Genomic DNA, 13,007 nt, shown 5'->3' with positions numbered 1-13,007 from the left:
GGGGGCCACCACCCGCGGGCAGGGTTCCCGAGACTTGGGGGAGGTGCACCGAGGGGCTTTGGACACGAGGACTGGATCAGGCACAGCAGCCGATGGCTTTTGGTTTGGGGTTTTTTGGTTTTTTTTTTAAGTGGTTACGCCTCCTCCTTGAACGTGCATAAACACATTGTCTGCTGGTGCGTTAAGAAGTGTTGCCCCACTCTTGTTTGCCGCTCGCCCGTTCCAGCTGACGCCCACTGGTTCTTACACCAGAAGGTGCTTGCTCCCCGTATCCTCCCAGTGTTCTTACAGACCTCAGGACCCCCCCGGCCTGGCTGCTGAGCCCCTCTCTGTTCAGCCTGTTCTCCCCAGGCCTCCCTGTAGCCAGCGCTGTGAAATAACTTTAGGAGGGGCTCCCTGAGAACGCCCCCGTGAGAAGCCCAGGGCAAAGCTAAAGAAGTGGTTGGGAGGTAAGAACTGGCTCCAAGTGAAACACACGTGTCAGGGAAAGTCAGTCATTATTCATTACTTAAACCATGACCTGGTTTCCAGAAAAGCATCAAAACATTTCCCCTTCAAGCTTTGTGTTTGCACCTTTGTCAGCCCTCAGGACATGGCGTTGCTGACTACGGGCAGTTCAGGGGGTGATAAGAGACCACGGCTCCTGCAGGAAGGGCCGGGCTGCACAGGAAGGGAAAGCTCAAAATAAAAACTTACAGCTTTAGAATGGGCGAGTAAGTTGTTGGCACAGCCCCCGAAGACGATCACCTCTCCCTCTTCACTTGCACAAGCGGTATGCCACAACCTAGAAACAGAAGTCAGCGCTGCGTTAAACCAAAACACCACCCCGCCCCAAAATGCATGTTTAGGATTTACATTTAAAGTTAAAAGACGTGCAAATTTGCCCTTGCGGCAGTACGCTGCAGACGTGACTTAATTCAACAGGAGTTTACGTTCAGAGAAAGAAACCCGGTCAGCAAACGGCAGGCTGCGTGAGGCGTCCCGCGGGGCGAGAGCGGGGCTGCGGGGCTCAGCGGCACGCTGCGAGCGCAGGCACGCGTGTCACCCACGGTCCTGTCGCTTCTGGAGGCTGGCTGTAACGATCTGCTTGCAGACAGTTTTGTTTTCATCTCCCACTTCAGGAGCACAGTCGGTTAGATTCTGTATTGCTCTCCAAAAACTCGGGGAAACAACTGATCTCACAGCTGCGTTCCGCAACAACGCGTCACTTGTCCTCTGCTCCAAAGGGGAGAAAGGGGCGGGGGGGCAGCAGCTCAGGCCTGTCACCGCCGCAGCAACACGGACCCCCCCTCATCCCCACCAGCAGCGAGAGCAAGGCCAACGGGGGCAGGGCAGGAAGCATCGCTGCTCTTAGCTCATTTACCCTCGGATCAGAACGCTTCCCCCAACAAGTAGGGGGCCAGCTGTGTTAGGACAAGGGGAAATGGTTTTAAACTAGAACAGGGTAGGTTCAGGCTAGAGGTAAGGAAGAAATTTTTTACAATGAGGGTGGTGAAACACTGGAACAGGTTGCCCAGAGAGGGGGTGGAGGCCCCATCCCTGGGAACATTCAAGGCCAGGTTGGACGGGGCTCTGAGCAACCTGATCTAGTTAGCAGTGTCCCTGCTCACTGCAGGGGGGTTGGACTAGATGACCAGGAAGACAAAATTATCCGGGGTGTGCCGGCGATCAGCCACCAGCGAGGATGCTCTGGCAGGGACACCAGCCTGCGGCCGGTTTGCTGGCAGAACGAGAACGCGCAGGTCCCAGTTAGCCCTTGACGCTGGCACTCGCAGCGCAGACGCCTCTGCAGCCAGGAGATCAACCCCCAAATCCCCGTGTCTCCTGCTGTTTCACGGACCCCGAGCTACACGCTACCTCCAGCACCAGTCCCACAGCGGTGTTCGCCTTGCGTTGGGCGCGTACGGGCCTGCACGCCTGGGGTAGAAGCTAGCACTCGTGTCGCTAAGAAAAAGGAGGGCCGTACAGAGGAACGCGTGCCCTCCCTCTGACAGCCAACACGAAAAGCTGCCTCGCTCTTTTTAAGAAGTTTCCAAGGGAAGTGTCTGCCGTACCTTGGTTTTTCAGAATAGTTATGCTCAAACTGTATCCACTCGTTCTTGCTGATACAATAAATCCAAGCATCACCTGAAAACAAGCACAACCCCAAGTACGAACAGTACTCTGTTAGTTCTTCGACGTTTGCTGCAATAAACGCACTCTGGTGTAAGACAGTCCATTTTTGTTCTTAAATAAATCAATTTTTTAGGAAAAACCCTACGGAACTTCGGACTGTCTATTTGAAAACAGCCCTTTCATAACGGCTTACGGGAGCCAAGTCAGAAGGGGAAGATGGAGAACTGTAAAGCATTCACTAATCGCCATTTGCATTAGATACACTGCTAGAGCAGATTAATTTCTGTAAATAAGAGGGTCTCAACACGCCCAGCGCCTCCTGCTCTGTGAAATTAGCTGGTGGCCATACAGAGCTGGATCATAAGTGCACGGGAGGAATTTAGAAAGAATTTAAGATGACTACACAGTAATTCAAGCTCCTGTGCACAACTCCTGAAGAACACAAAGGCAACACAAAATCCTTCTGGAAGGACTTACTTAACGGCTGCTTGTCAGTGGTGAATCCTCCAAAGAGAAAGAGGTGGTCTGAGGAAATGGGTGTTAAAGAGTGCCACGATCGGCCAACTGGGCACATGCCTTGTGTGATTCTGTATTTCAATAAAAGCACCATAAATTACACGTGTGCTACAATAAAATACTGCTGCTCTTTTCTGCTCCGATTATTTTTCAGGTATTCGAAGGCTGCAGCTTCATACTGTGCACAGCCCATGACCCAGCAGCAAGTTTAATTTCTTAACTCCAGCAAGTTTAATTTCTTAATTTCAGCAAGTTTAATTTCTTTAGATGCAGTAAAAGAATTTTACTCTTATCAAATACTTAAAAAAACCTGACAGCAAGAGGAAGCAACTGACCAGGAGGATCAGTTCTACTCGAGTTTACTGGCTCGCTGGAGTTTACCAAGTTTCACTAGAATGATTAGAAGTGAATAAAACCGGCATCTTCATCCCGCTTTACAAGCAAAAGAACTCCAGTTTTAGTACCTACATTTCATTCCACTCCCACGTATCCAAATTCAGGTAGTAAAGATCGTTCATTCTGGACTCCTACAACAAAGCAGACCATGGGTGAAATACTCCGTTCGGGTTTCAGCAACGCATCGTTCAGCTGGGCCGGGGCTTACTCTGTATCTGCCACCGAACACGTAGCCTCGGTTCCCGACTGTCGCGCAGGCGTGAGCTGCTCGCGGTGACGGAGTTTTACCCTGGGAAAAGAAAATGTGAAATGAGAAGGTAAGTTTATTCGATGCACTAACAAAAGATGGAGGATCATTAAAAATGTTGGGGTTTTTTCCCCCTCTTGGAGTGTCAAGGTACAAATTTTGATTTTAGAAGAGGGTTCAGGCAGTCAGAGAAGACCTCAGGCTGTAAATAGGACAATGACATAATAGATCATTAAACAGGATTTTTCTTGAGTTACTTCTGAAACACTTAAGATCTGTATGCAGTAAGACAAAACAATTTCTTGGTAATCTGAATAAGGAGTTACTTATCTCAAATTTCATTTCCTCCAATTCTGTGGCAATATCCCTCCATTTGCCTGTTCCAGAATGCTTCTGGGACACTTCAAATGGTGTGTATTTGCCATTAGGGAGTGTTTCTTTTTGGTTTGACCACAGTTCAGCACCCAAGTGAAATGTACCAAACCGTCGCGTTACAGTGAGGATGACAGGAAACCATGCATTTTGTTTTCCTGAGCTCCCCACGAGCACAACGCCACTGAGGCATGAAAGCAAGCAAGGCAACCGGAAAAAAGACGAAGGGAGAAAGACAGATCAAAATAAAAGGCAAGTTTCCCATTTTTGGAGAGGAGAGGGGATTTAAGTAAATGAATGGTTTAAATTCAGTTTAAATGACCTCAAGAATGCTACTGAATAGGCAGTGGGTAATTTTTACTGTGAGGGGATGTTTCCAAGGCTAGTTCACAGAATAGAATCATAGAATGTTTTGGGTTGGAAGGCACCTCTAGAGGTCATCTGGTCCAACCCCCTGCAGGAGCAGGGACACCTTGAACCACATCAGGTTGCTCACAGCCCCGGCCAACCTGGCCTGGAATGGTCCCGGGGCTGGGGCCTCCACAACCTCCCTGGGCAACCCCTGCCAGGGTTTCACCACCCTCACTGGAAAGATTTTCTTCCTTAGATCCAGTCTAAACCTACCCTGCTTCAGTTTAAAGCCATCCCCCCTTGTCCTGTCCCAGCTGGCCCTATTAATTCTACCAACAGTGTTTCAAACCCCTCTCTTCACTGTCCTTCCCCTCCAAGCACATTGTGGGAAAGACCGCAAACACAAGCTAACGACACCTCACGGAGTCCATATGTAGGAAGAGAAATTAACAGTCCCACCTCGCGGGCAAGAGAGCAAGGTACAGGGAATGAAGATGGCTCACTCAGGAAGCGCGAGAAGGGAAGAGAGCCCTGGTCACACAGGCCTAAGCTTTAGCTCCTGGTCAGGTTCCCTCCCCTGGCTGGATCAGACAGACCGCATGTCCCAGGAGGGAAGCTGGAACAGCAGAAACCAGCAGAGCCGCAGACGCAGCGCTTCGTGCCAGCCACGGCTTAGAGCGAGCGGCCCGTGAGCCGTCCCACGGAGAAAACACACGTAGCAAGCACCACTGAGACAAGATCAGCTCCACGCGGTCCGTTTGTGGCGTCCCAGTCTCATGGCCCTGCAAGGCATTTCTCTCACCCTCCTGCTAGCTAGCACTAGGTATTTCGGAGGGCTCTTCCTTTTTTTTTAACTCCTGGCATTAAGGGACTGGTTTATATCCTGAAGAAGGCAGGATCACAGAGCACCTGACAAATAAACACTTGGCAGGTAAAGACTGGTGACATGTGAACAAGGCTGCAGGCTGGAACAGGAAAGTAGAAAACTGTGTTTTGGGTGAATTTCTGTGCTTCTTGCTTGCAAGCAAGTTAACCACATCTTCTAAAATAATACCAGGGAGATACAGACTAGAGATAGGACCCCCCCATGAGACACAACCCGTTAAGACAGCTTCACGCTGCAGGTTAACCGAGCACACAGCCAGGCGCTCAGAAGATCTGCGGCCCAAAGCCACTGCTGCTGGGACAGGCCACTACTAACCCCGCACAGCTGCACGAGGTTAGCAGCACCCTCTTCTAACTTGGCACAAATTCAAGCAGTGAGCCCCGGCCTAGCAGAGTCACGCTCGTTTTCACAGGATGCTACAAGAGATATGGCACACCGTGCACGTATTTCTTAAGAGCTGTAACTTAATTAGCTGACATAAGACTCGTAATTACCGTAGTTATAGGCTGGCTCCAAGTGAAAGTTTCAGTGTCCAGAACGTGCACGTGGTCGTTCCACCCTCTAGGAAGACCTGAATTCTTTAAAAATATTAAATAAGCAACAATTTTTAATAAGCACTAATTAAATACTGAAGTTTAAATAGAAATTACTTCCAGGTTTACTTACCCAAAAAGAGGTTTCATCAAATTCAAAACTTCCCCGTTGCTTCCCTTCAGGAAAATAACCATAGCCTCCAAAAAATATTAGCCTGAAACAAAACATGCATCAAGATCTATTAGAAACGCTAGCACGTCCGTTGCTACAAATTAAAGTTCTGTAAAGGCTGTGCTCAGGAAAACCAGGGAAGCTCCTTTGGCTTCACTACTTCCAATACGTCTACAATGCAGGTTTTCCAGGTGTGGGGCCCTGTTTCTTGCCTAATCGACCCTACCACCCACATTAAATCCCTCTGTAGCTGTTTCCCAGGCCCCAGGCTTCCAAGCTTTGCTCCGGTTCCAAATACGTGAGGCTGCCAGGCCTTGTTGCCTGGTCGCTGTGCTTGAGCCTTTGCTATAGGAGCTCCCACGCAGCGGCTACAGGTGTTTATTCCTGCATTTTCCTGCCTCCACCCTTTCCACACCCTCCTCCCGCTTTCCCTGAGCCCGAAATGTTCGCAGGCACTCCTGCAAGAAGCAAAGGGAGTGCATTCCAACTTGGGCATGGTGACTGCAGAGTTGTGTGCTAGGCAAGGCAGGGCAGGAGGCGGCCAAGGGACGCGCCGTGCAGCAGACCCTCTCTACCCAATGAAGCTGCCTGGGAAGTTTTTAGTTTTGGGGGAGGAAGATATTTTCCTTTGTACTTGCTGCATTTTGTTTCAAAGCCTGAAGAACAGTTACTATGAGCAGTCACTCATCTGTTTCTACTGTTCTTTTTGGGGTTTTTTAAATGTAATTTACCTTTAATTTCTATGGGTTTTTATTAGAAACTAACAGCATGGGTTTGCCAGAAATTCTCCTTGAATTATGAATTAAGAGAAAACAATCTACACCACCTCACTGAACACCCACAACTCCAGTCTTGCACAGATTTACATCTAAACTGATCACATCAAGTATCATAACAGTAAGCTTTCTCTCCACCTCAAGACTCTGAAAACTACCACCACGGGCAATTTCCTCTCTTTCATGAGTCTCTGCAGCAAATTCCACAGCAAATGTCATAACAGTGAGCTTTCTCTCCACGGAATGGACAAAGGGGCACAGCCATCTGTACAGCACAATCACCACACGTGGTTCAAACACAAGGACGTACAGCACCCCTGATTTCCTCTGCCTCAGTAGAGCCAGAGATGACACAGTCAAGACCAGTTGCGCTTACAGGCAGATGATGGCTGTGCTGTCCAGGTAAGGTTTGGTAGGTAACAGCTTAAACCCCTACCCTGATGTGACAAGACAGCGAGAACCTGTAACCCTCTCCAGTTGTGACCAAAGAACTAGAGGCTCCTGAGCGTCACCTCGTATTTGCATCAGACCTCCTCCGCCCCTGGCATCACGTACCCCCGCAGCACTGCCCATGCTGGGTGCCTGGCCCACAGCCTGTGGAGAGTCCTGCTCTGTGGGGATTGACCCTTCCAGCCTCTCCTGCAAGGGGACAATTCTGGCCATGTGAGCTGTCACCTGTGCCAGAGCATTTTGGAGTTCTGTTCTTTGGAAGCCAGGAACCCTCTGAGAAACCAGCCCTGGGCAGATGTGCCAAGAAGAGAGCCGAAAGCCCTGACCTCCCCTGAGATAATTCACTTCCATCCCCAGCCTGCTGAGCAGCTGGGATACAGCAAGCCTGTGGAAGCAGGAACTACCTGCCTACAACAGGGGCTCTCCTCAGTCTCTCCTCCAGTGCCAGAAGGCTGGAACAATCTCATCCCACAGCTCCCTGCTTAGGGCACTAGCACTACACTGAGTGGGGGAGGAGGGTGCAAGGCAACAACAATGTTTTGCACCTCAGCTCATCTGGCTTCAACACCTTCTCCCTGTCTTCCTCATCTTTTCCAAGGTCTGCAACGCCAGAAGGCTGCCTGGCATCCCAGACGACCTCTAGGGGTCCCTTCCAACCCAAAACATTCTATGATTCTATGATCCCTGGGACACTACCTCAACACATTAAATCCGATAACATCAACAGCAGTTCATCTAACACATTCTCTAACATCTAAGACAGTTCATCTGACACACCAAATTAAGCATGTGCATCGTTGAAAGAGCCACACGCAATTTTAAGATTAAAATGGCTTCCTGCTCTTCAGCCATCAAAGAAACCCAAGCTGCCCCACAAGACACAACCGAAAGACTGCATTTTGTGTGATACAGGGGATCCTAGAACAGGCTTCTGTGAAGAATCCCCGATGGAATTGCCAAGAGGAATGACGTTAATACAAGTAACCACGATGCAGTGTCTTTAAAGCCACCTACTGAGAATGCACCGTGGAAGATTTGCCTGTAATGAGCAAATGAGCATTTTGGGTTGTGACTCACACAGATACTTTGTGGCTCACATATACCCAAATTGGGAGTGAAGTTTTTCGCTTATCAACCTTTAAAGGATGGAACGGTTTTAAAAGGCTGGCTGAGGAAGAAATCCAGCATCTTCCTGATATGTGCTGCAGGCGAGAAGTCCTTCTGCAGCTTTCGTTCAAACAAAAAGACACAACAATGACAAGACTAAGAGCGATTAAAAGCAAACACACGCGCAAGGATAGCTGTGCTGACTTCGTTGCTGGAGCCTTACTTGTTTTTGTAAACCCAAACGCCAAGTTTGTCCTTTGATGAAGGGGGTACCCCCTGACACTCTACTCTGACCCACTGCAGCACTTTGTCCGTGGATCTGGAATTTAACATGTAGAACTGTAGAAAATAAAAAGATTTTTTTTACCCACACAGTTAGCTTAAAGCTTCAGTCTGACTGATGTTAAAACGTTAACTTTCAATTAGCATGTATTGGTATAGAAATACTTCAAAGTTCTTTCCCCAGTTGCACAGAGCACTGACAATGTCCGGAACAAAACATGGATCCAAAGATCCTTATCTTATTGCAGACGCAAGCCCCAAACACTTTTTTACAAAAACTACGGACATTGGGTTGTACCATCCAAAAGCTGAAATGGGATACAACGAAGGTGTGTACAAGAGTAGCAATTGTCTTACAATAAAAAAAAAAAAAAAAGTGGTTTTTTTATGGTATCATCCATTCTCTGCACGTTACATCATTTTCCATGGTCAGAAATAGCTGATACACATATATAAACTAACTGAAATGTAAGAATACCACAGCAGGAAGGAAGCAAGTCACACCTTACACATCTAGTTTTTTTTCAGACTGTTTGCAAGCATCGCATCAAGCTACTTTCAGTTTATATTTAAGAGCTAGGCCAAAAAACCGGTTTGATTTAAACCATGTTTCCAGAACACCAGAAAATATTATCAGAGGCTCCAGAGAAGAATAACATTTCAAACACCTACAGAGCAGTTACAGATCACCTCCTGATAATTACTTCAGTGAACTCTGGAAATTCCCAGCTTCCAAAAGAAGGAAACTCAAAAGCACCGACGCAATATAATTTCTAGGGCGAATTGCTCAAGAACAACTGCAACCAAAACAAGCGATAGGTCACGGTGTTTCTTCAGTGGTGTACAGTGGAGTACAATCATCGTGTGAAATGATGCGGAGCTGAAGGCTGACCTGTTTTACAAACGTCACGTTATCTGACCTGTTGCAGAGAAATTAATACACTGAGCTGGCCAAAATCAGCCAGCTAACCACCTGCAAGGAAAAAAAATCCAAGCGGTAAGCGCCGTATTTTGTTAGTCAAAACCTCTTAGGCAAGCACAAAAAGAACACAGCTTCAATTAGTTCACATCTGGGGAAGCCACTGACAGGATGAGAAAGCTGCTTATCTGCTTCCAAGAACTAGAGATACACCCAGTAGGCGAAAATATTATGCTGCAGAAGCCATGGAGAACACAGTGACTGGATACGCGTTCAGCATCCCCTGTTATTAGCATTTAAGCTCTGTAACAAGATCCAACCTGTCTAGTCATTCAGAAGAAAATGTTTCCTTCATTTGTTAAGATTATACATTTCTTGCTTTGGATGGATTTTAATTAACTGGAAAGGCCACCTCTAGTTTATAAAAAATGGGAACAAAAGCTAATGAGGAGAAACTTAGTTGTGAGGAGGGGTTTAAATTACTAACCTTGTTTGTATTGCCGCGTGCATGATGTCCTCCAAACAGGTACACCACTCTGTCTACACACACGGCACAACTTCCAGACATGGAAGGTGGAACATCTCCCTCTGTTTTACTCTTCTTCCTAGAAGTGCAGTTTAAAATATTTTATCTGATGAAAATGAACAATAATGATTTTATCTGGAGTGGAATTTTATAACACTACCAGTATGTTTTTAATTACGATAGGTCGTTCAGTTACGACTTCTTCACACCCCTGCAGGTTTAACAATTTACAACCCTAACCTGGTATGATGGAGAGGGGGTGTGGAAAAGGCAATTTAATTAACACATGTTTTGTGGGGGAGGAATCCTGTCTGCCCAGTTCAGCAGTTTGGTATGCCTTTCACGTTCAGAACCCCAGAAAAATCCTCAGGCAAAGAGGACGGACCTGTCTAAACTAAAGGTTTCCATTGTGCTGTGGGAATTTTAATGTTTGTAAACATTACAACCACAAAGGTGAGCTTCCAGCCCATGTCCAAGGCTCTCCCTAACCACGAGGACTGGAAGCACTGCTGAAATTGCACCTTCTGCAAAGCGCTGAGGGGTCTTGGCACGAGGCCCGAGCTAGCTACTGAACTGCGGCGCAGGATTCCCTTGCACTCTCAGGCACGCAGGTTTCAAACAACTTCCAGCCTCCCAGTGATCTAAAATGGCTACATCAACATTTAAAAACAACATCTTAGAAGGACAACAAATAAAAAACTCAGTATGGGTTCCCTCACCAATGTACCACTGTAATCAAAAGCGGTACAAATACAATTTTCAGGTGCTATATCCCATACCAGGGAAAACACTTCACACTGTTGATCACATACTCCTGCACAAGCTGCCTGTCCGAGCTGCCTTTCCTACTTCAGCCAGTGAAAAAATATTTGTTGTTTTCACAGAAAAAAAAATAATTTAGAAATATTTTACACATTTATGCAACAGTTTGATAGGTGGGAACAAAGAGATCAGGGAATTCTCTCTGTTCACAGACCCTCAGCATGCTTTCTACACCAATTTAAGAATTTGTTCTTCACCCCAAACCAACAATTAGTTATTTACTGTACCATCTTCCAGTTTCCATGTTGTAGATCCATATTTCATCTCTAGGCAGATAGAAGTCATAAAATCCCCTAACCTGGGCATTCTGCAGAACAGGTCAGAAAAGAAAAAGCAACATCAGAAGGATGCTTGACACAAAGAGTTACAGATTCCTGTGAATGTCTACAGCCCCTCAGAGATCTAATCATGGAGCAGAAAACAGCAGGAGCAGTGCCTGCCGCACCCCTGTACCTCTCACCTGCCCAGCAGCTCTTGGAGAGCAGGTATGAGCCTATTTCAGCTTCTGCTGGGGACCAGACAAGCTCCCAGCAGAGCCAGAGACTGGGGTAAATGGAAGTTAAACCTCCTTTTCATAGCCCAAGCAGGGTATCTAGGGTGCATAAATCAGCCAAAATTTCCTTTTTAGCTCCCCTACCCCCTGCATGACACCACCAGAACAAGCCACTCAAACTTTGTCTTAAGCTACCAAATTATTTACTGAGCTCATTGACAATTCATCTTCATTCCTGTCAAAACTGTAAAATGACTCGGTTCTGCTTGCAGTACACGCACACCCCAGTGTGATAACTAACCAACCCGTGATCGTTAACAATATACAGTTGTGCTGCTAACGCGGTAAATAAAAGCACCATTTCGCACGGTATGCATTTCAAATCAGACACGATTTCCTTCTCTTCCAACAGACCCGCGAGTTGACAAAGGCAAACGACACGCTGCATTCCACAAAAATTATCTGTTTGCCAAGATCTGCATTTAACATTCACGGTTTATTTCAGAACTCTTAAATGTTATTTTCCAATTCAGTAACTGGAGCTTTGCTTTTCCAGGGAAGGGATAATTTTACAGAGTCACTCCCAAACTAATGGGACGTAACTACCAGCACCATGGGTGTCAGAAGACTTACTTAACAAGGAGAGCAGCGTACCTTATAGCCTCCCCAGACATACATGCAGCGTCCATCAGTGACTGCCACGTGCCCGCTGCGCTCAGCAGGGCTATCGTTCTCCAGCTGCTCAAAGCTGTCCTCAGCTGGAGCCGGGAGCTCTTCATCTGCCTGCAGGTCTTCGTTATCATCGGCCATTTCGATACAGTGCTACGTGCACAGAATAACACACAGCGTGGAGCTTTGAGAACCATCAGGGGACACCACCAGAGGAAAAAAAAACCCAACGAGAAACTACACACTGTTTCTTTCACTGTGATGTTTCAGTGGAAGAAGTTATCCCATCAGTCAAGAAAGTTTCAGATGGGGATTCCTTGGCTGTGTGTAATTTTTATTGTTTCAGTTGCCAATTTAAGCCAAGGTCTCTATCTTTTGTTAAAAATCACACTTATCTATAAATATATTAATTGATGACCAAAAAAACCAACCCACAGCAGAATAAATTTGAAAGCTTTGCCAACAGTATAGTTTTCACAAAACTGAAAACTCCTGCAGCTTTTCAGGCAAAGTCCCATTGGGTTGCCTAAGCCAAGTCTCCCACGCACAAACCCTTCCACAGCTGTTAAATGCAGGACACGTTGCCTATGCTAAAAAACCCCCTCACAAAACAAAGTCCCTTGCCCCAAATCATACTGGTGCGCAGAAGGCCAAAAGCCAGTGTGTCCTGGAAAGACAGCATTGGTTCTCCAGGAGCCCCAGGGCCACGCTGTCACTGGGGTCACTGGTCATTCAAAGCCCCAGCTGTGGAGGAATCGAGTCAGGAGGAGCCGCTGAAGTCAGCCCTGCCAGGTCATCTGGGAAGCTGCCTGCACGCTCTGCCTGTGAGGGAGCAGGGGGAGCCCTGAAAAGCCAAAGTCGCCTTCCAGTTAGGAGCTGCTGCCATGTCCCCTTCTGCTTTAGCTTTCCTACAGCTGTGAGTTGAAACCGTCACCACACGAAGATCTTCAGACACAGATCAAAAGGTCAGGAACGTTGGGACAGTCCAAGCAATGGTTTTGTGCGACCAGGCAAAGCAAGAGAAGTGAAAAGGACCTTAACGAGACTATCAAACCCTGCACTGCACTCATGCAAAATCCTTGGCACCTACACCACCCTGACTGACTGTCATTTATCACAGAATGGTTTGGGTGGGAAGGGACCCCCAGAGGTCACCCAGCTCAACCCCCCTGCAGGAGCAGGGACACCTTGAACCACATCAGGTTGCTCACAGCCCCGGCCAACCTGGCCTGGAATGGTCCCAGGGATGGGGCCTCCACCCCCTCTCTGGGCAACCCCTGCCAGGGTTTCACCACCCTCAGGGTAAAGAATTTCTGCCTTAGATCCAGTCTAACCCTACCCTGCTTCAGTTTAAAGCCATCCCCCCTTGTCCTGT

At 47.4% G+C, this 13,007-nt stretch overlaps 1 protein-coding gene across 2 annotated transcripts in view; it reads right to left on the bottom strand.

The window, feature by feature from the left end:
• KLHDC2 (kelch domain containing 2) overlaps positions 1-12,307 on the bottom strand; it is a 14,340-nt gene extending 2,033 nt beyond the window's left edge. The window contains exons 1-11 of one of the 2 annotated variants that reach the window (XM_035888415.1): positions 11,618-12,307; positions 10,698-10,777; positions 9,610-9,727; positions 8,145-8,260; positions 5,550-5,631; positions 5,378-5,461; positions 3,236-3,316; positions 3,100-3,158; positions 2,593-2,702; positions 2,055-2,127; positions 659-784 (exon numbers count right to left, since the gene is read on the bottom strand). In XM_035888415.1, coding sequence (XP_035744308.1) covers positions 659-784; positions 2,055-2,127; positions 2,593-2,702; positions 3,100-3,158; positions 3,236-3,316; positions 5,378-5,461; positions 5,550-5,631; positions 8,145-8,260; positions 9,610-9,727; positions 10,698-10,777; positions 11,618-11,773 — 1,085 coding nt within the window. In that variant the 5' untranslated portion in view covers positions 11,774-12,307. The remainder of the gene's footprint in view (positions 1-658; positions 785-2,054; positions 2,128-2,592; positions 2,703-3,099; positions 3,159-3,235; positions 3,317-5,377; positions 5,462-5,549; positions 5,632-8,144; positions 8,261-9,609; positions 9,728-10,697; positions 10,778-11,617) is intronic. The other variant, XM_009648623.2, reaches the window with a different exon arrangement.
• Positions 12,308-13,007: the final 700 nt, after the last annotated feature.

Source organism: Egretta garzetta, unplaced genomic scaffold (genome assembly GCF_000687185.1).
Source record: "Egretta garzetta isolate BGI_Z169 unplaced genomic scaffold, ASM68718v1 scaffold21, whole genome shotgun sequence".
Lineage (NCBI taxonomy): Eukaryota > Metazoa > Chordata > Aves > Pelecaniformes > Ardeidae > Egretta > Egretta garzetta.
This window is presented reverse-complemented; position numbering and strand designations above follow the sequence as displayed.